Here is a 20,397-nt window from a genome sequence, read left to right on the forward strand (position 1 = left end):
GGAAACAAGGTAGGCTATTTTTAAAATATTTTCAGGTTTATTAAAGTAAAATAAACACTGCATAAAGTTAAATTATTTTCCGGTAGCAACTATTTTGTATTATCAAATCACTCAAAGTCAATAGATTAACATTTCTGAGTAATATAGATGAGGAGCATTCATTGACTATAACCATTTGTCCTGAAAAGATGGCTAACTGTTTTGCTTTGGAGGGTATTGAGAGTCAACCCATAGTATGAGCATCTGGGCTAATGACAGAAAGATCCCTTCTCTGAATGTTATTTGTGAACGCAATTCAATGTCCGATTTACTGAGGTTAACTTCATAACTGCCATGCCATGTTTTGAACATTTAAGTTCTGGATACCTTGACCATTATAATATTTTGTTTTGTATAGTGTATCTAACTGTAATCAGGAGTTAGCCAGTCACTAATCTCCAAAGTATTCTCCAATCCTTTTTATGATTTGACACATACTCAAGACTGATTCACAGCCAGACTCATGCAGGAAAGCAGCAAGAGACTACTGCTGCCCATGAAACTGTACGTAATAGGATTACCTGGGATATGTGGCACAGAAACAGGCAATTTGGCCCAACCAGTCTATGCCATCGTCATGCTCAATTTTTGCCATCCATTTCCCATTATCTAAAATCTATCATAGTAAGCAGTATTCCCTTCTCCTTTATATGCTTTTCTAGTGACCCCTTAAATACTATACTATTCTTTTCAATCGTGGTGGAAAAATCCACACTCTAAGTTTCATCAGCATTATTTTTGAATTTCTTAGTGACTACCTTGTATTCAATTATGCTCTTCCTGCTAAGGGGAAACATTCCCTTTGTAAAAATGCTATCTAAAACTTGGTGTAATTTAAAAAAATTTAAAGAACCTCTGTTAGGTCACCAAAAAGGTGGACAGCACTTATACATTTATATGCACAATGATCCAAGTTCAGGGAGTTCTCAAAGTACAGAGGCAACAATGGACAAAACATTATAGTATCAAAAAGTAAAGAATGCTTTGAAATCAGTGAATACAGGAAAGGTTCCAGGTGTACATGAAGCAACAACAGAACTTCGAAAAGCCTCCAGAGAAACAGAATTAGAAGCGATAACAGAAATTACAGGAGTTTAGAAAAGGGATCAAGTATGCATACCAAAAAGACAAAGTGATAGTACAACGGAATACATGAGAAAAAGTAGAGTGGAGATTGAAGTAAACAGTGTCATTCTGTAACAAGTAGATAAGTTTGTCTCTTTAGGACAAATAATAACTGAAGATGGCAGTATATGTTGAATTAGAGATCACCAAAGTGATTGCAAGGATGTGTTAACAGGAAAGCTCAAGATATACTGTATCCACTCTTCTATCTGCCTCAGAAACATGGACAATCATATAAAGATTTGTTGAAGAACATGGAGGCCCTTGAAATATGGATGCCAGGATGAACGCTAAAAATTCCACAGTCAGACCAAAGACAAATGAGATGTATGAAATTGAAAGAGCAAAGAAAACTCTTAGGAATGACATCCAGACAAGAAAATGTCAGTATTTCAGCTATATATTTAGAACTGAAACAATCTCCTCCAGAAGGCAAAGTGGAGAAGGCAGCAGAAATGATAGATGTCAGAGTGATTGCTGACAAGCTGCAATAGATGAGCGAAGCTAGCACAGAGTAAGTGAGGCATACCATGATAGATCTCCTGACAGGAGTAGTTACAAACAGCAGCAACAGAATTAGGTCACTGCTCACCTTTTTTTTGAGACAATAGACGCAGCCTGTTAATCCTTTCTCTATATGTAAACTCACCAATTTGTTTCCTTGTTTATCTATTCCACACCTTCTCCAATGCCTCTACACCCTTTTTATCAGAGTGAATTGTTTCTTTATGGAATGAGGAAGGAGAGAGAATAAGAAGTTGCAGAATTAAACAGGAATGGCACCAAACAGAATATCTTCAGCATAAAGTTTAGGAGAATTTAAAGGTTCAAAGCAATTTTTTAAAGAGTAGAGTAGTGAAGCATAGTCTTTAGAGGCAAATATTTTCTGACAAGTGTGGGAAATGCCTAGCTACATGAATCTTCCTAGCAGGGAAGAAAATACAATATTTGACAACCGTTCTCTTATGTTAGCTGGTCTCACCTGGTTTAGTTTCAAGTATGCTACTATTGGACTCAGTATCAAGGATAGAATCACAACAGTGTGGAAGCAGGTTATTCAACTCATTGAGTCTATTGACCCTCTGAAGAGCACCCCACCTTATCCTCATAACCCTACATTTCACTGCTAAACCATCTAGCCTGCACATCCCTGGACACTATGGGCAATTTAGCATAGCCAATCCACCCAACCTGCACATCGTTGGACTGGAACGGAACTGAAGTATCTGAAACCCATGCAGATACTGGGAGAATGTGCAAACTCCACACAAACAGTCACCTGAGGCTGGAATTGAATCCAGGTCCCTACATTGTGAGGCAGCAGTGCTAGCCACTGAGCCACTGTGCCACCCTTAGTTAGCAATAAGATAAAAGGACAGGAAAATCAGGCACAGCATCCTTTTCTAATCACAATCTAGCAGATTGCACTGAAACTGCACGTGAATATCAAGTGAATACAGAGGAACCTCAATTATCCGAAGGACACAAGTGGGGAATATTTCGTTCGGTTAATTGAATTCCAGATAATTGAATGCTGGATTACATAGTTTAGCCAAGCATTGGGATATTGCGATCTTGCCGGATAATTAGATATTCGGATAATCGAATGCCGGATAATGGAGGTTCCTCTGTATAGGGTCATGCTTAATAAGGATATTTTCAGTGAAATAGTCGACTGCACTCTTAAGAGACCCAGGAACATTTGTACTGGGAGCTTGCCAAATTTGTTCATCAGGGCAATGACTTCTGAATAAGTAATGCTTAGCTCCATACTCATACATGGGGTTCATTTCTCTCATTTTTTATTGATCTTAAGGCTGCCACAGTTCAGCTCTTGAGCTGTTAGATGATTTGGGGCAGTTTGGATTCCTGTCTGTGCTGGATTCGAGATGGCAATTCAACTCTTCTATGTAACTGTCTTCTCCAATTCCCAATTGTACAGATGCACCATCTCCTTTTCTGTTCCCCAATTCCACATCAGACATGGATGTTGAGATTTCTGCTGATATTGGTTCCATATCGAAACAAGACAAAGGATTTCCTGAGGCGCTCATTCCCATTTCTGTCATAATTGCTCCTGGTTCAGGAGCTGACTGCTTGGCCCTCTCTTTCCATCCTTCAGTTGCAAGCTGCTCAACCTTTGGGATGTCTGCCAGTAGCTCCTGATTTTCCTCTTTCCATATTCGGAACTTTTCCGCTGTTAAATTCGGATCCTGCAGGATCTTATTAATGGCTTGTAAATCTACCATCTTTGCCTGAAAGTATCCAAATAATAAGAGTTAGTGATTGCTATAACAAATTTCAAATATCACAATGCAGACAAACCACACAATGGTATTATTCTAATCACATGCCTTCAGTGTGCTCTGCAGTGTTCTCAGATAATGTGCTTTCTCATTGATGATGGGATTCTTGTTTCGTCTGATAAATGACCAATGATAATCTTTCCGAAAGGGCTGCTCCTTGCCGATCAGTGACACACCTTCCCGCTGCAAGACTCTTATTAATGTCTCCAGTTCATCATTTGAACTTTGACCAGGTTCTAAAAACAGATGGGCAGAAACATCAGTAAGCTCCCATAGCAAACACTGAAAAATCTTCTGTTTCCTAACAGTTGTATAGACAGGAAAGACAAGGTCCTTGAAATGCTTTTGGGGCTTTTATTTAAAATAAACCACTTTATCAAAATTGATCCCTATGAATGGACTACCATATTCCTGGAAAACCCAAATATGTTATTAACATGAGATCAATAACTGACTTATGGCTGCCTTGAATGAATTCAAAATGAGCAAAATTCCAATAAGTTGATCAGTCACTATTAGAAGAAACTAAACCTTAATTAATCATGTGGAATATTTTTTAAGTGTGAACTACAAAATTGAAAGTAGCAGAAATTAGTGATCTTGGGGAGACAGACATCTATGGTAAATTCAGTGCAAAGCTTCCACTGAAGCTGCTCTGGAATTGGTCCACACTCAACAAGCAGTAGTCCTGTCAAAATTGTCCTTGTCCTGGTAAATAGATTTTTCCCACATCCCCCAATGTGCTAATATTGGGGTCCACTTCAATAGGTGGTGACCATTTACATGAACCTCACCTAAGCTTATTTCCCATCTGTACATGTAAACAATGAATGCTAGGAAATGATTTAACAATACTCGGACAGCAATAACAGCTCAATGCAATCCTCTCTTTGTGCAGAGCAGCAGGTCATAGGAAAAGGAAGGGTTGTGGATAGATATTGGTGTTGGTGGGGGCATAAGGTGGTTCCAGGGACAATAAACAGGAAACAAAAAAGGATCAATTTTGCTTGGGTCCTGGCTCCGTTTAGATCAATAAGAGTGGAATCAAGTGGTGGTAGTCCCACTGTTGGATGATGGGAGTGGATGTTTCTCTTTAGTCACTCATGGGAGGTGAGCTTTGCTGTTAAGGTCAGCATTTATTATCCATCCTGAATTGCCCATGAAAGAAATGATGAAATGCTTTCGATATTGTCTGTGAGGGTACTCCCATAGTTGTTTCAGGTATTTGATCCAGCAACAATAAAGAAACAGCAATATATTTCCTAGGAAGGGCAGTTATTTAACTTGCAGGGGAGCTTTGAGATGATATTCCAATCTACCTGTTAACCTTGTCCTTCTAAGTGGTAGTGTGTTTGGGAGTTGCTGTTAAAAAGATTTAACAGGTTTCTGTAGCCACATTGTGCTGGCGTTGGGAGGATTGAGTCATTAAAGTGGTGAATTTGGTGCCTCAAATGTACTGGCAGTGTTGAGCTTCAGGAATTGTTAGAGTTCCATTTATTCAGGCAAGTGTATAGTATTCCATCACATTCCTGACTTATTCTTTTGTAGGTGGTGTTAAGGTTTTGGGGAAACAGGAGATGAGTCATTTATTGCAGAATACTAAGCATCCAAACTGCTTTATAGGTCATAGTATTTATGTAGCTGGTTACTATATTGCTGGCAATAATGACCCCTAAGATATTGATAGTAAAGGTTTCATTGTTGATAATGTAATTTAATAACAGAGGAAGTTGTTAGACTCTCTTTTTGAGATGGTCATTGCCTAACACTTGAGTGGGGCAAATGGTACTCAACAGTTATCAGCCCAAACATGGATGATGTCCAAGTTTGCTGCACATGTGTACAAACTGCTTCATTAGCCAGGGAATTATGAACACAACTGTGCCACTTTGTAACTGTTAGTGAACATCCCCATTTCTGATGTTATTATGGAAAAAATCTCATTGGGTAAGTTTATGAAGATCACTGTGTTTACAACACTGGAACTATCTTTCTTTGTGTTAGGTATGACTCTAAATAGTGAAGTGGTTTCTCTCAGATTTACATCAACTTCAATTTTACTGATTCCTTGTTTTCAAATTCGGTCAAATACTGCCAAAATGTTAAGGGAAGTCACTTTAGCCTCTACGATCCACGTCTTTTTTCCATATCTGGAGGAAGATTGTAATGAGTTCTGGAGCTGAGTCTGCCTCATTGAATCCAAAGGAAGCTCTTGTGAGCATACTACTTGTGCATAAGTGCCACTTAACAATGTTGTTGATGACTCCTACCATCACTTTGCTGAGGTTTATGAGGAAGCTGATGGGATGGTAGATGACTAAATTGGACTTGTCTTACTTTTCTGGATATGACACATTTGGAAACTTTGCAAGATAGATCCCCCTGTTGTATCTGTTTTCAAAGTTGAACCAGAAGCTCATATCATCATTTGTGTGAAGGGTTAGAAGATAGAAACAGTGGCACTGACCCTGAGGTACAGAGGCAAGGAATGAGATAGAATGCAAGGGAGGAATTGATTGATGAGGAATGGAAAATGTTTAATTTGTCAGTGAAAAAATCCATGCAATATGAGATATGGAAAGTGGATGAAGGCAAGTAGACTCTTCTAGAGATTATCTTGAAGAGATGAGATTTTCTTGAAAGACACATTCTATCAGCAGCTTTGAGAATTTGTCCAATTGTTCCTACCTGGAAAAGGCTTTCTCTCCTTACTGGGGCTGGATGGCGCACTAAGACGGCCAGTGTCTCCACTGCATCCAACTTGTCCATAGTTACCTGATGAATGTCTGAATCGTTCTATAGGCGAAAGATCATTGCTCTTCTACAAACAAATGGAGGCATGATTCGTTGTGACAATTATTAGCTACTGATTTGACTAAATACTCATGAAAGAATGTTATTGTTGATGAATTAAGCATTTTCAAATCTCTAACAACTAATTCCTTCCATCTATCCTCTGCTTCCCTTCTTCCTTTTTTCTACTCCTTCCCTCTGTTATCCCTTTGTAAAGGCAGGTTAAGCAGCAAATCATGACCATCATCAAATATTCCCCATGTATGAACATCAGGTAATGCTAAACATTAGGTCTGTTTTTGAATATTCTATCAATACTCTCAATATATTGTCATACATGGAGATTGATTACAAGACCAAGGTCTCGGGGAGGAATTGGTACCTACCGAACACTACCCTGATAGGGAATAACAACTTTCAGAACATTCAAGGGAATAATGGGAGTGGGGAAAAGAGAAGAGGGCAGAGACTATGACGTATTGACTAGTCAGATCAGAAAGAGACTGGATTTCATCCAGTGGACAGTGCATTGCATTGATATTACCTAAGTCAGATACTACCTAATCCCTGCAAGCCACTGCCCCACAGCATCTTTTACACCAGCTGGTATCAGCTCTAGTATTCTTGATCCTGTCCTTCTTTCAGCTCACATTGAAGTGTTGAATGTTTTCTTTGCCTATTTTCTAACCACTTAAACTCTGAGTGTACTTACAAGGTAGGATTTGGATCGAGGAGTGCCAGATATTTCTGGAGAATCATCACATTCTTCAGTCTCTGTCTCACTCCAGCAGTCTGTAGCAAAACAGGTAATCAGGTTTAACAAAAGCAAAATCAAACACAAGGTCATTTTTTAAATACAAGCTTAGGAGTGCAATGGAGCTACACTCAACATAGATGGTATTACATCCCCCTCCTTTGGCAGCAATATGTATTACAACAAAGAATATACATTTTATCTCCAGTCCCCATGAGAACATTAACCTTGATCTAACCTTATCTAAGATAAAGCAAAGATTGATTCTATCATTTCTAGTAGACCTCCAGTGGCTCAGTATATTCAATAAGGAGCTGGCCAAACAGACTAGGAAATTCTCAGCAAATTCTGAATTAAAGATTCTTGCTAGAGAAGTGATTAGCTAAAGGTAAGATTCTAAATCCAATCAACTCCCAAAGTTCACACTGTTGGCTCACAGACAGTGGTCACTTGGGTGAGATACTGGAGAAAGTATCCATAGCATATGGAATCTAGACTTCAGTGAAAGTCAGTAACATCAGCAAAAGGTTGGGTATTGTGGGTGGGAAGGATAGAGAACAATTTATCTGTGGGTCTGCACTGATCTGTATTGCCAAATTGTATAAATAAACATGCCTGGAAAAGATAGTTAGTTTTAGGGTTGGTTAATGGGTCGCAATCGGATTTCTGAATTACAAAGTCATGGGTTTAAGCTCCACTCCTGGGACTTGAGCACTTTATGTATGTTGACACTACAGTGAACTCGATAAGAACCTGGGAACCTGTCCATGTTTCAGTATCAAGCAAAGTATCTATTCAAAGTTTTATTTATTTATCTTATTTATTGTTATCGCACAATTTGAATGTCTGTAATTGAATACACAGTATTGAATGCACTATCTAATCAAATATAAATTCAAAGAGGTTTCCTTTTCCAGTGGATATTTGCTTCTGAAATGAACCAATATCTCTGAATCATTAAAGAATTGTGCAACAATTGCTGGGCCCCAGTTCCTGCTACATTCAACACACACATTTTATTTATTCAGAGCTGGGGTAGGAACTCTCTGGAAATTTTTCTGCCTAGAGCTTCTTACCTTCCTCTTTGTTTTCAGAGGATTTTTCAGTTTTGTACTTTTGAATGGCACTGATGAGACTGTTAATCCACCTGTATATAAAGAACAGAGTTAGGGGTAAAGGCACCACCCACTGCACTGAGCAAAAAAAGCACAGCAAGGGATGTGGTCATCGCTGAACTATGGTGTGTCAGCACTAACATGAGATATTGTTTCGTAGAATACAGGGCTGCAAGAAGCCATCTCCAGCCACATATCAAGGGCAAAAACTCTAGGCAGGTTTATTATATTACAGGAGATAGGATGAGTATTTCCCACTCTGTATGTTCAATTTAGTCTTCTTTTAGTACATGACATACAATGTTAAGAGTTTACAATAATACCACTTTAGCTATATCAAGAGCACTACTTACTTCCTCATTTCATCCACATTGTCTGCTGAAAAGACAAAGGACTTGAACTTTTGGTGACAAAGCTGGAATACACTGTAGAAAGAGATGAAGACAGTTTGACTAAAAATTAAAACAGACAGGCTGATCTCCTGCCATCATCATACCAGCTCTCTATGACTCTTCAACCTCCACAATCATATTGCGTTCACTCCCCTCTTGACTTAGCGAATTTTGAAGAGTGTGCAGAGAAGATTGATCAGAATTAGAATGAGAAATTGTGAAGAGATTAGAATCAGAACAGGGATGGTTAAAAGTATAAATAGATTTCACTGCAGCAAAAAGGAAGCATTAGTAACCAGAGAGAAAAGCAAATTTAAGATAAATGGAAACATTTCAGAAAGGAATATAGATTTTGTTTTATCAAGGAGTTATGATAATCTGGATAAATGCTTAAAAAGGAGAAATTTTCAGGGCGAAGGAGAGAAATCAGAAGAATGGGAGTAAATAGTTACCTCTTTCAAAGTGCCAGCAGTAGCAAGGTAGATTAAATGGTTGTTTTCCAATGTTGCAGGAGCCACTGTATGTGGATCAGTAATAGAGATCGTAGCTGATTATTCTTTTCTGTATCTACCGCAGTGATATTGAAATCAATCTGCTGGTTGAGATGAGCACAGGCTAGGTATCTGCTCTGCATGACTTGGTGCCACATTGGGAGTCATTGATCTATCAGTTATAAGAATACTTTCTGCACTTCTGAGGAGGAAAATAGGGCAGGAACTAAATTCTGGAATCCAAGAAGATTCAGGCCAATCCAAACTTCCCCATATTTCAGCATCTTTATGACATTGAATGCTACTGTCTAGATTTTGAAAGAAACTTCTAAACTATCAGTCAATGATTTCATACAAATCATGGAGCGAAGCACCCCCTATCAGTTTTCAAAGATCTCTGACACGATGGTATCAGCAGTCATTGACATTATAGCTACTTTGGTGAAGAATGTACACAGCCCCTCCCCAATTCTAGATAATTCTGTTGCCCTTGTCACTTCTCCTTAGTCAAGACAACTATCATGCAGTCTGTTAGCCAAATTCGTACCAATGTATGGGGAGCATTATTCCTCTGACCACTGGATCACACCACTTACAACTTACATTCACTCATGTGCACAACGTAAAAAGGGAAGAGGGTTTCAGACACTTACAATTTTCTCTTGTGCTCTCCAGCTGCCTCCACAGAGTACGAAATCAATTTGATTAATCCCTCGGCTTTCTCATCCTATCAGGAACCACAAACAAGTTATTCAGAAACATGCATTAATTTACTTGAATTTGTTTCACCCCTTTCTTTTCAGTCTTACAATTCAGCCAACCGATCTTCCTCTGATCCTTTTAAACATGCAACATCTAATTTTTTTTTACTGCCAGAACAAAAAACACCACACCAAACCGATGAAAACATTTCCCCCTCTCCATCCCATCCCAGCAAAACATGGACTCTGATCTCAGTGCAAAAAGAAAGAAATCATTCATCCTCTATACCAACTAATTGAGAATGGACTTCATTAGAATTCCAGTCTCAATTATAGCTGGTCAGTGAAGAAAGGAATAGAAACAGGAAGACGTCAGGGAACTCAATTCCTAATGGAATGGGAATGAGTAGCACTATTTACTGACATACAAACTGCACCAGGGTATGAAACAACTCCTGTAATGTGTGGCCAATAACTACAGTGATCTTGAAATGCCAGTCAAACGTTAATGAATGGATGCCGGGAGTTCGGGAGTGAGAGTTGTGGGAATAGTCAACGGACACTGGCCATACTAATCACTGAAATTTACAACAGAGATGCTAAAAGTGATCATCACGTTATTCATTTTTCACATTCATGGATTAGTGCTTGTTGAATCTATTTCTTAATTTGATCTTGAATTGCTCCATCCCAAACAGTGCTGAAGAAAAGAAATTCAGGAGAGCAGCCTCATCTGCAGTGTAAACATGATTTCATCCAGAGCTCCCCCCAGCCCACAGATACAGTTTTTACAAAATATTCACAGGATGTGGGCATTGCTGGCTTGTCCATTGTTTATTACTATCCCTTATTCTTTTTGAGGGGGTGTTGGAGCTGCCTTCCTGAATCACACCCTGTAGTGCTGTTAAGGAGGAAGTTACAGGAATCTGACTCAGCAACAGTGAAGGAACAGCAATATTGTTCTATGTCACATGGTGTGTGGTTTTGATGGCAACTTGCGATTGTGATGGCGATTGTGTTCCTATGCATCTCTTACCCTTTATATGGTCAAGGTTGCGGGTTTGGAAGATGTTCGGCTTCATGGGTTAAATTATGAGGAGAGATTACACAAATTAGGCCCGTTTTCTCTGGAATTTAGAAGGTAAAGAGGTGATCTGATTGAAGTTTTAACTGGAAAAGACAAGGTTGATAAAGGTAAACTATTTCCACTGGTTCAGGATACTAGAATTAGGGGGCATACTTTGAAAATTAGGGCTGGACCATTCAGGAGGGATGTTGGGAAGCACTTCTACACTAAGAGTGGTAAATGTTTGGAACTCTCTTCCACAATTGAGAGTGAATGGCAGGATCAGTTTAAATCTGAGCAATAATTTTTTGTTAAAGCAAACGGTATTAAGGAATATAGGCTAAGGGCAGGTATATGGAGTTAGACCACAAATCAGCTATGAATGTTGAATGTGGAACAGGCATGAGGGGCTGAATGGTCTTCTTCTGTTCCTATGTCCCTGAGGGGGTTACTGCAGTGCATCTTGTAAATTGTTTACGAGTGGTGAAAGGAGCATATGTGGAAGATTACGGAAGTGGTGCCAAGCAAGTGGGCTGCTTTGTCCTGAATGGTGTTGAGCTTCTTGAATGTTTGAGCTGCATCTATCCAAGCTAGTGAAGAATATTCTTTTACACTCTTGACTTGTACCATATAAATTGTGAACAAGCTTTGGGGAGCCAAGAAATAAGCTACTCACTGCAGAATTTCAAGCCTCTGACCTGCTCTTATGATCACAGTAGGTGTCTGGTTAATCCAGTTCAGTTTCTGGTTATTAGTAAACCCTAGGATGTTGACAGTGGAGATTTAGTGATGGTAATGCCATTGAATATCAAAGGGTGATGGTTGGCTTCACTCTCTTCTCAAAGACATAAGCTCGCACTTGTTTGGTGTGAATGTTACTTGCCACTTCTCAACTCAAGCCTGGATGTTATCCAGAACTAAGGTTCGGTTAACTCTCAGTTGCCTGAACAGCTGGTTTGCAAAGCAGAGCTGCAGAAACAGCATGGGTTCAATGCCTGCACCATCTGAGGTTACCATGAAGATCAGCCTCTTCCATTACCTGAGAGTGACCCTCAGGTTAAATCACCAATAGTTATCTCTCTGATGAGACAGCAGCCCTATTGTCCTTTGAGACTATGCTGACTGTACCTTATCTAAGATTTAGAACATAGGAACAGAGGCTGTTTCCGTGACTGAAGAATCAGAATGATGCTGAACATTACGCAATTATCAGCAGACATTCCCACTTCAACCTCATGATGGAAGGAAGATCATCGATGGAGTAGATAAAAATAGTAGAGCCTCGGATACTGCCCTCAGAAACTCCTTTACTGATGTTGAGAAGGTGATGACTGACCTCCCACAACCATCTTCCTTTTTGCTAAGATTGTCTCCAAGTAACAGAGACTTTCCCCCATGTTGGCATTAATTCCAGTTTTGCGAGGACTCGTCACTAACCTACCCAGATATATGCAGCCTTGAGGTCAACAACAGTCACTCATCTCACTATGGAGTTCAATGTTGGACCAAGCCTGTAATGAGGTCAGGAACTAAGTGGCCATATCAGAACCCAAACTGTGCATGAGGGAGCAGGCAGTTGCTGAACAAAATCAGTGCTGATCCAGTGTGTCCAGTGATTCTTCTTCAGAACTGAGGGGACACTGGACCTGAAACAGATGTTGTCAGACCTGCTGAGTTTTTCCAGCGATTTCTGATTTTGTTGGCAATTGGCTAAGTTTACTTTGTCCTTTTTTGCCTGGACAAACCTGAACAATTTTCTACCTTGCTGGTAAATGCCGTGTTGTAGCTGTACTGGAACAGCTTGGCTTTAGGGTGTGGCTTGTTCTAGAGCACAAATCTTCACTACTATTACTGGAATTTTGGTAGGACTCTTAGCCTTTGCAGTACAAATGTGTCTTCAACTGTCTCTTGAGATCATAAGAAGTGAATCAAATTAGTTGAAGACAGATATCTATGATTTTGGAGACTTCAGGAGGAAACTAAGATGAATCATCCAATTGGCACTTCTGGCTAAAGATAAATGCAAATGCAACAGTCTTGTCCTTTGCACTCATGAGCTGGCTCCTCCGCCATTATCGAGGATGGAGATAGTTATGAAGCCATAACTAAGCCATAACTTCTGTTAATTATTTAACTTTTCCATCACCATTCACAACTGGATTTGGTAGGACTGCAAAATTTAGATCTGATCTGTTGGTTGTAGAATTGCTTTGCCTAATCTATTGTATACTAATACCATTTGTTTAGCATGCAAGTAGCCTTGTGTTGCTTCACCAGGCTGTCACCTAACTTTTAGATATGCCTGGTGTTGCTCCTGGCATGTTGCTTGCACTCTTCATTGAACCAGGGTTAATGGCTATGATAGAATGGGGATTATGCTGGGCCATGATTTTACAGGTGGTGGTTACATACAATTTTGATGTTGATGGCGACATTGTACCTCACGAATGCCCAATTGTTCACAATCACAGGTATTGTAGTTGTTATCAAGTTGTAGACGTATACTGTACTTTTAAGGAAGCTGAAATTTCTGGCTGGCACAAAGATTTTAAAATGTAACAGTAGGTGAAACAAATAGCTGGAGCTATGTTGCCATGATACAAAAACAAATTCAAATTCAGCCATCAGTTTAAATTATGACCCAGATACCAAAATCCCATAAAATTTGACTTTAGTATTTTGACAACATCAAATCAATGAAACGATCCAATGTTTCAGGGTATAAAATTGGACATTTTGAACAGTTAAGTAATCTAATCTAATCTAGTTCGAGGGAGAACTGCCAAGAAAACCAACAAGTATAAACTGCCAGCTAAATAGCTCTCTGAAAGGTACCTGTTCATATAAAAGACCTATGAAGCAGAATACTAAAGAAAAGACTACAGAAGAAAATCTACAAAGGAAAATCAACAGAGCTGCCTGGTTTTGAAATGTGATTGTTTTTCTTGTAAATCTTAATCGGGATTTTTTTAAAAATCAGACCAGAATTGTACAGTGGGGAGGTAAAAACAGGTTTAAGAGAAATAAGTTGTAAATAGTTGTTAAGAAATAAAATTGTTCATTTTTACTTTAAATAGTGACCTCTGGGATAGTTCTTTGCCTCTTGAAATTTAACAGATTACAGCGCGAGGTGAGCTTCTCCGTGTGTCGGGTTTAAATTAGCAGACAGCTTTATCTCGTATTGTAAGATAGTTTAAAACACCAGCTCAGAAAGGTCACTGCAGTGATTTAGTAAGAAAGTAAATTAAATAGACATACTTTTTGAACTGAGCCTAACATCCCAACTAAAATGGCTGGGGAAGACAATTACTTGATATTATTATTTGCCACAGGCAGCTCTTTTTGGATCATTTAAGAATGGTCCCTGGCACAAGGTAGATATTTCATAGCTTGGGTAGGGGAACAGAACAGGGAAAGAATGGGACAGAGGAGGTCTGAGATTTGTTTCTGGAGGAGCAGTTTTAAAACGTACCTAACTGGGCCTTCCTTCAGCCCTAGGAACTAGTAACTGTTAGTGTAATCAGACCTCAGGCTAAAATCGCAGAGCAGCACTGAATGACATGATGCATAATATCAGTCCCTTCTGGCTTTGAGTAAGCATCCTTAACACCTGGACTAATTTTGGAATTTCTTCACCAGTCTGAGTTGAAGCCTGCATTCCTTCCCTAACAGCATTGTGGGTCTACCTACAGCACATGGACTGTGTTCAAGAAGGCAGCTTACTATCATCCTCTCTAAGGGCAACTAGAGATGGGCAATAAATACAGGACAGCCAGCAACATCCACATTCCCTGGAATGATTTTAAAAAAGATGAGGCTTTCAGGCAGCTTTTCACACCTTCCCCAACAGGTACCTGCCCTTCCATACTCACATTCTCACTGTTGTACCAGTATAGATTGGGTCCCTTCAGCACAAACCAGCAGCGTTTCCATTTTTGTGACATGAATCTAAATTGTTCTTTCTTCTTCCAGAGCCAGCCATAACACTCGCCCATACCGAGGTCCCTGCATGATATCCGTCTACGACTAAGAGCAGTTGCTACTCCTGTCACAGAGAAACGTACAACATCAAAGAATATACTCAAGAGTAACACAATGGAATTTGTCTCCTTAAGGACTGTGGAATGGTCATTCCCATCACAACTGTAATGGACAAACAGACTGGCAAGAACAAGATGAGGTAGGTTCTTCTCTTGTGTTTGTTCTCCCATCGTCAGCTGCAAGCCCCATCTAGCAGCAGTATTCTTCAACATTTGACTAGTAGTAGTGCTGTATACCCTCTTTTGGTGATGAACATTGAAGTTCTTCCCCAGAGTTCCTGTGCTGTAGCTGTACTTGCTGCTTCTTCTAAGTGGTGTCCAACATGAAGAAATACTGATTTATCAGTTGTGGGAGGATAACGGTTGAATATCAGCATTATTTTCCTTGCCAAAATTTGATTAGAATAAGAATGAGACATCATGGGGTCTAAAGTCAGTGTTGAAGATTTCCAGGGCTATTATGAGGTACAGGCCACAGCATAGAGATGGACCAGATTGGGTGATAGTCATCTTTAGTAATCAAATCAAAGTTAGGCCCTGGCTCTTGATTGGTCTGTGGGCTACCTCTCCTACTTTGGCGATTCCAAAATGTTAGTAATGAGAACTTTGCATGGTCAACTGGATGTGGAATTTCTTTGTGGTATCCAAATCCAGTGCCTAGATTATGGCTGTGTCGGCCATTCCATTTTATGATTCTTTTTAAATGACTTGACATTGCTTAGTGGCTTGTTAGGCCTGATCAGAGGGCAAATGAGAGTCAGCCAAACATTAGAGGCCTACAGTGGCTGCCTGTCTGTATGTAGTCACAAATAGGCCAGACTAAGTAAGGGCAGCAGGTTTCATTTCCCAGATACTGTTAGTCAATCTGCTGAGTTTTTAAAATAAACTCGTGGCTTCATGGTAACCATTAATATTGGCTTCACGGTAACCATTAATATTATCTTTGTATTAATTTTATTAAATATTTAATTTTTCAAAAACTGATTCAAATTCACTAACTGCATTAGTCAAAGCATCTGGATTAGTAGTAAGTTCTCCATTATTCCACCAGCTAAATCTTGTCCAAAATTCTGCTTCATTATTTTCTACTTAGCCTTCAAGTTCCATCCCCACTGAACAACAATAGAGCTCTGTTGAGTGTGTGTTGCTGGAAAAGCACAGCAGGTCAGGCAGCGTCCGAGGAGCAGGAAAATCAACGTTTCAGGCCTGAGCCCTTCATCCACTAACGCATTAAATCTTAAGTTTTAATCATCACATCCCTCCATAGTTCCACCTTACCCTACTTGAACTGCCCCCAAATATCATATATTCAACAGTCCACAATACCAGAAGGAAAAATACACATATCCATTATAATTTGGTGAAAGTGAAGACTGCAGATGCTGGAGAGTTGGAGCCAAAAATGTGGTGCTGGAAAACCTTGAGACCCTTCAACCACACGGAATCAACATCAATTTCACTAGTTTCCAAATCTCCCCTCCCCCCCCACCCTCATCCCAGATCCGAACCTCCAACCCGGCACCGCCCTCTTGATGTCTCCTACCTGTCCACTTTCCTTCCCACATATCTGCTCCACCCTACCCATCAATCTATCACAATTATCCCCCACCTGCACCCACTTATGGCCTTCCCAGCTACCTTCCTCCAGCCCCACCGCCACCAATCTATTTACCTCTCAGACCCCTTCCCGCTCCACATTCCTGATGAAGAGCTTATGCCTGAAACGCCAACTCTGCTGCTCCTCGGATGCTGCTGGACTTGCTGTGCTTTTCCACTGCCACACTTTTTGATTCAGTATAATTTGATGCCTGACAGACAGAGATTGGGGCTACAGATGCTCTGTCTGGAGTGGGATTAAAAGTATGGGCGATAAAGACGTCAGACAGTAGGATTTTCGCTCACCTTTTTTCTTTCGTCTGTTCCGTAACTGCCCCTGAAAAAGGCACAAGCATAGTTAATACTTGAAAACAGTAACACTAGCCATGGTTAGAAGACTTGGGCAAATAAGAAATAACCCACAATGCCCTGCAATGACTCTCCAATCAGAACTGATCTATCTTAGTCTCAAATGTGCAGACTGGGGAAGTGGTTCCTTCACAAGGCTATTAACACAGTGAGAAGCTGCTCAGTTAGTCACAAGGCATGGTGTTTCAAGAAGGTATTTCACCAGACTTGCATGTCCTTGCTTTCCTCGCCACCCTGTTTAAATTTTCTTGCTCCTCTCTTAAAAACAATAACTGTGATTTGTTAACCTGTCATTTCCACAGTTGCAGTGTCACTCATATTCATCTTTGGGAGTCCATGTTAATGTTAGTGACTCTTGGAAAGAACGAGTCACTGGGTTTATTTACATTACTAATGTTGACTGAATCAGCTGCTCATGGGTCTGGAGTTTTACAATGGGAACAGGTTTCTCTGCTCCAAATGTCATGATAATTAATGCCTTCTGATATTGCTTAATAATTCTGAAACATGACAGAGGGCAATAGAATTTGGCCTTTCAGAAACTACCTTGAGAAAATATTGAATGGGGCGGGGGGGGAAATCAGGAATCAGATTTTCACTGTGACCCCAGCAATTTAGAACCAAGGCCCTTTTGCATGCAAAGTGAATGTGATAACCACTACTGGATTACACTTTGCATGAGCACTTGGGAGAAGGCACAGCCCAAGTAAGTGAGACTTACTGGAAATTCAGCCCACCATGGGAAATCAGTACATAGAAAAGTTGTTTTTTTATGCTGAAAACAACAAATGCTGGAGGTCACAGCGGCTCAGATAGCATATACAGACAGAAAGAGCAAGCTAATGTTTGAAGTCTAGATGACTCTTCATCAGAGCTTTTTTTTTGTTGTTTGTAGTTTGAAAGGTCCTTTTTAAGGGTTTACAGTTTGTAAGGCTTTATTCTTCAGCTTCAACTGAGCAGAGAAGGGAATGCCAGTTTAACAGCTGCAGCTTCAGGGGTCCGCTGATTGGAAAAACAAATCAAAACAATGATAACACTGGAAAATTGTGTATTCTTGATCTGAAATTTTAGAAAAGAATGTGTCTTCTTTTGGAGGAAGGGATTAACTGGAAATAGCGAAATAATAAAGGAGCATAATGAAGCCAAGTGTGGTAGAAAGTAAGTTAACAATACTTTTACACAGCTGAAAATGTGTTGCTGGAAAAGCGCAGCAGGTCAGGCAGCATCCAAGGAGCAGGAGAATCGACGTTTCGGGCATGAGCCCTTCTTCAATATTTTTACACAACCATTTTCTAAGACCAGAAGGATTTGTGCTTAAAAGAAGTTAAAGGAGCAGAATTCTGATATATATCTGTGGTATATTCCTCTTATACGATTTGTCATAACAGGAAGCTTCAAATGTCCATGGTGAACACATGTGAAAGAAGTGTGTCTAGCTGCAGCTCTTGACAAACCACATTTCAGAGCCGGAGCTGCAGGTAACTCACTGTGGAGCATCCACAATGCTGAGTGAGTCGTGGATTACACAGTGAAAGGTCATGCAGCAGGTGGAGATTAAACAGGCAGAAAGAGCATAAGTGACCACTGGGCAGAATAGAGGAAGGCAGGTACTGCAGGAGTCCCTTGTGGCCATCCCCCTTTCTAACAGAGACATCATTTTGGACACTGTTGGGGAGATTATTGTGCAGGAAAAAGCAGTGGGAGCCAAATTCATGGCACCATGGGTGAGTCTGCTGCATAGGAAGGGAGGAAAAGGAATGACTGGGTTCGAGTGGTGGGGGATTCAAGGGACGTACAGCACTGAATTAAGAGAGAAAGGGAATCTTATAGTAGATACAGAGGGTTCAAACAGTATAAGCTTTAGAGGAGTATAGAATGTATAAAAGGGAGATTAGAAGAGATTAAACTAGATTGGCAGGGGGTGGGATCCTCAACAGCGGCAAGGCAAGTGGAAAGCTCAAAGGAGATAGAGTAATCAGAAATAGTAAGTTGAAGAGACAGGTCAGGCTGGAACAGAACAAGGAGCAAGGAATACCTGTTGGATTAAATTGCATTTATTTCAGGTAAGGCTGATGAACGCAGGGCATGGATAGGTATGTGGGACTGGGATATTATAGCCATTACAGAAACATGGCTAAGAAAAGACAGGACCGGCAGCTTAATGTGCCAGGGTACAGATGCTTTAGTGGGACAGAGATAGTGGAAGGAGGGGAGGGGTAGTTGTATTTTTGATTAAGGTGAGCATCACAGCAGAGATCAAAGATGAAATAACTGCAGGATCATCCAGAGAGGCTTTGCGGATGGAGCTAAGAAATAAGAAGGGGATTGTAACGTTATTGGGGTTGTACTATGGGCCCCCAAATAGTCAATGGGAATTAGAGGAACAAATATGCAGGAAGACTGGGGAGACTTGCAGGAGCAATAGGGTTGTAATAGTATGGTATTTTAATTTTCCTAACATGGTGAATCTCATGGTGAATGTTATGGGCTTAGAGGGGTGGAATTTGTTATGTGCATTCAGGAAAGTTTCTTCAAGCAGTATAAAAAGGGTCCTACTTGGGAAGGGGTAAAACACGACCTTCTCTTGGGAAATGGGGCAGGACAGGTCTTCGAGGTGACAGTGGGGGAAGCACTTTGGAACCAGTGACTATAGTTCTATTGATTTTAAAATAGTTATGGAGAGGGACAAAACTGTTCCACAGGTTCCAATTCTAAATTGGGGAAGGCAAATTTTGATGGAATTAGACACAAACTTGCAGGGTTGAGTGGAGTGTTTGTTTGCAGGCAAAGGGACCTCTGGCAAGTGGGAGGCCTCTAAAAGTGAAATAGCTAGAGTTCAAGGTCTAAATGTTCCTGTGAGAGTAAAGGGCAAGATTGGCAGGAATAGGGAACCCTGGATGACAAGAGATATTGAGGCTTTGACCAGAAAAAAGGAGGTGTGGCTCAGGTAAAGGCAGCTGGGATCAAGGGAGTATTCCTTGGAGGTCTACAGGGAAGATAAGAGTTTACTGAAGAAGGAAATCAGAAGGGTGGAATGAGAAGGGGCATGAGATAACCTTGGCTGAGAACATTAGGGTGAATCCAAAGAGGCACTTTAAGTATATCAAAGGAAAAAGAATGACTAGAGGGAGAGGATTGGGCTCCAAAAGGACCAAAGTGGACCTGTATACGTAGAACCACAGGAGACGGGCAAGGTTCTCAATGAATATGTCGCCTCTGTGTTTACCATGAAGAAAGACATGAAGACTTTGGAACTAGGGGAAGCTAGTAGTGATATCTTGGGGACAGTCCATATCACAGTAGAGGAGGTGTTAGATGTATTAGAATGTATGAAGGTGGATAAATCTCCCGGTCCTGACCGGATATATCCAAGAACACTGTAAGAAGCTAGAGAAGAAATTGTGGGTGCCCTTTCTGATATTTCTGCATCATTGTTAGCTATGGGTAAGGTCCTGGTCGACTGGAGGTTAGCAAACGTTGTGTCATTATTCAAGAAGCGCTGCAAAGAAAGGCCTGGGAACTTTGACCAGTAGGCTTAACACCTGTAATCATTGAGAAGATTTTGAGAGAGAAGATATACATGCTTTTGGAAAGACAGGGTTTGATTAAG

At 40.3% G+C, this 20,397-nt stretch overlaps 1 protein-coding gene across 1 annotated transcript in view; it reads right to left on the bottom strand.

Annotated features, from left to right (window-relative positions):
* cnksr1 (connector enhancer of kinase suppressor of Ras 1) overlaps positions 1–20,397 on the bottom strand; it is an 88,412-nt gene continuing 68,015 nt past the window's right edge. The window contains exons 13-21 of the mRNA XM_043717490.2: positions 16,725–16,755; positions 14,655–14,827; positions 9,669–9,742; positions 8,486–8,557; positions 8,094–8,164; positions 6,976–7,055; positions 6,159–6,291; positions 3,519–3,706; positions 1–3,419 (exon numbers count right to left, since the gene is read on the bottom strand). Of these exons, the coding sequence (XP_043573425.2) occupies positions 2,976–3,419; positions 3,519–3,706; positions 6,159–6,291; positions 6,976–7,055; positions 8,094–8,164; positions 8,486–8,557; positions 9,669–9,742; positions 14,655–14,827; positions 16,725–16,755 (1,266 nt within the window). The 3' untranslated portion in view covers positions 1–2,975. The remainder of the gene's footprint in view (positions 3,420–3,518; positions 3,707–6,158; positions 6,292–6,975; positions 7,056–8,093; positions 8,165–8,485; positions 8,558–9,668; positions 9,743–14,654; positions 14,828–16,724; positions 16,756–20,397) is intronic.

Source organism: Chiloscyllium plagiosum, unplaced genomic scaffold (assembly GCF_037043375.1).
Source record: "Chiloscyllium plagiosum isolate Xiang-an unplaced genomic scaffold, Cpla_swu_hap1 HiC_scaffold_30, whole genome shotgun sequence".
NCBI classification, from domain to species: domain Eukaryota; kingdom Metazoa; phylum Chordata; class Chondrichthyes; order Orectolobiformes; family Hemiscylliidae; genus Chiloscyllium; species Chiloscyllium plagiosum.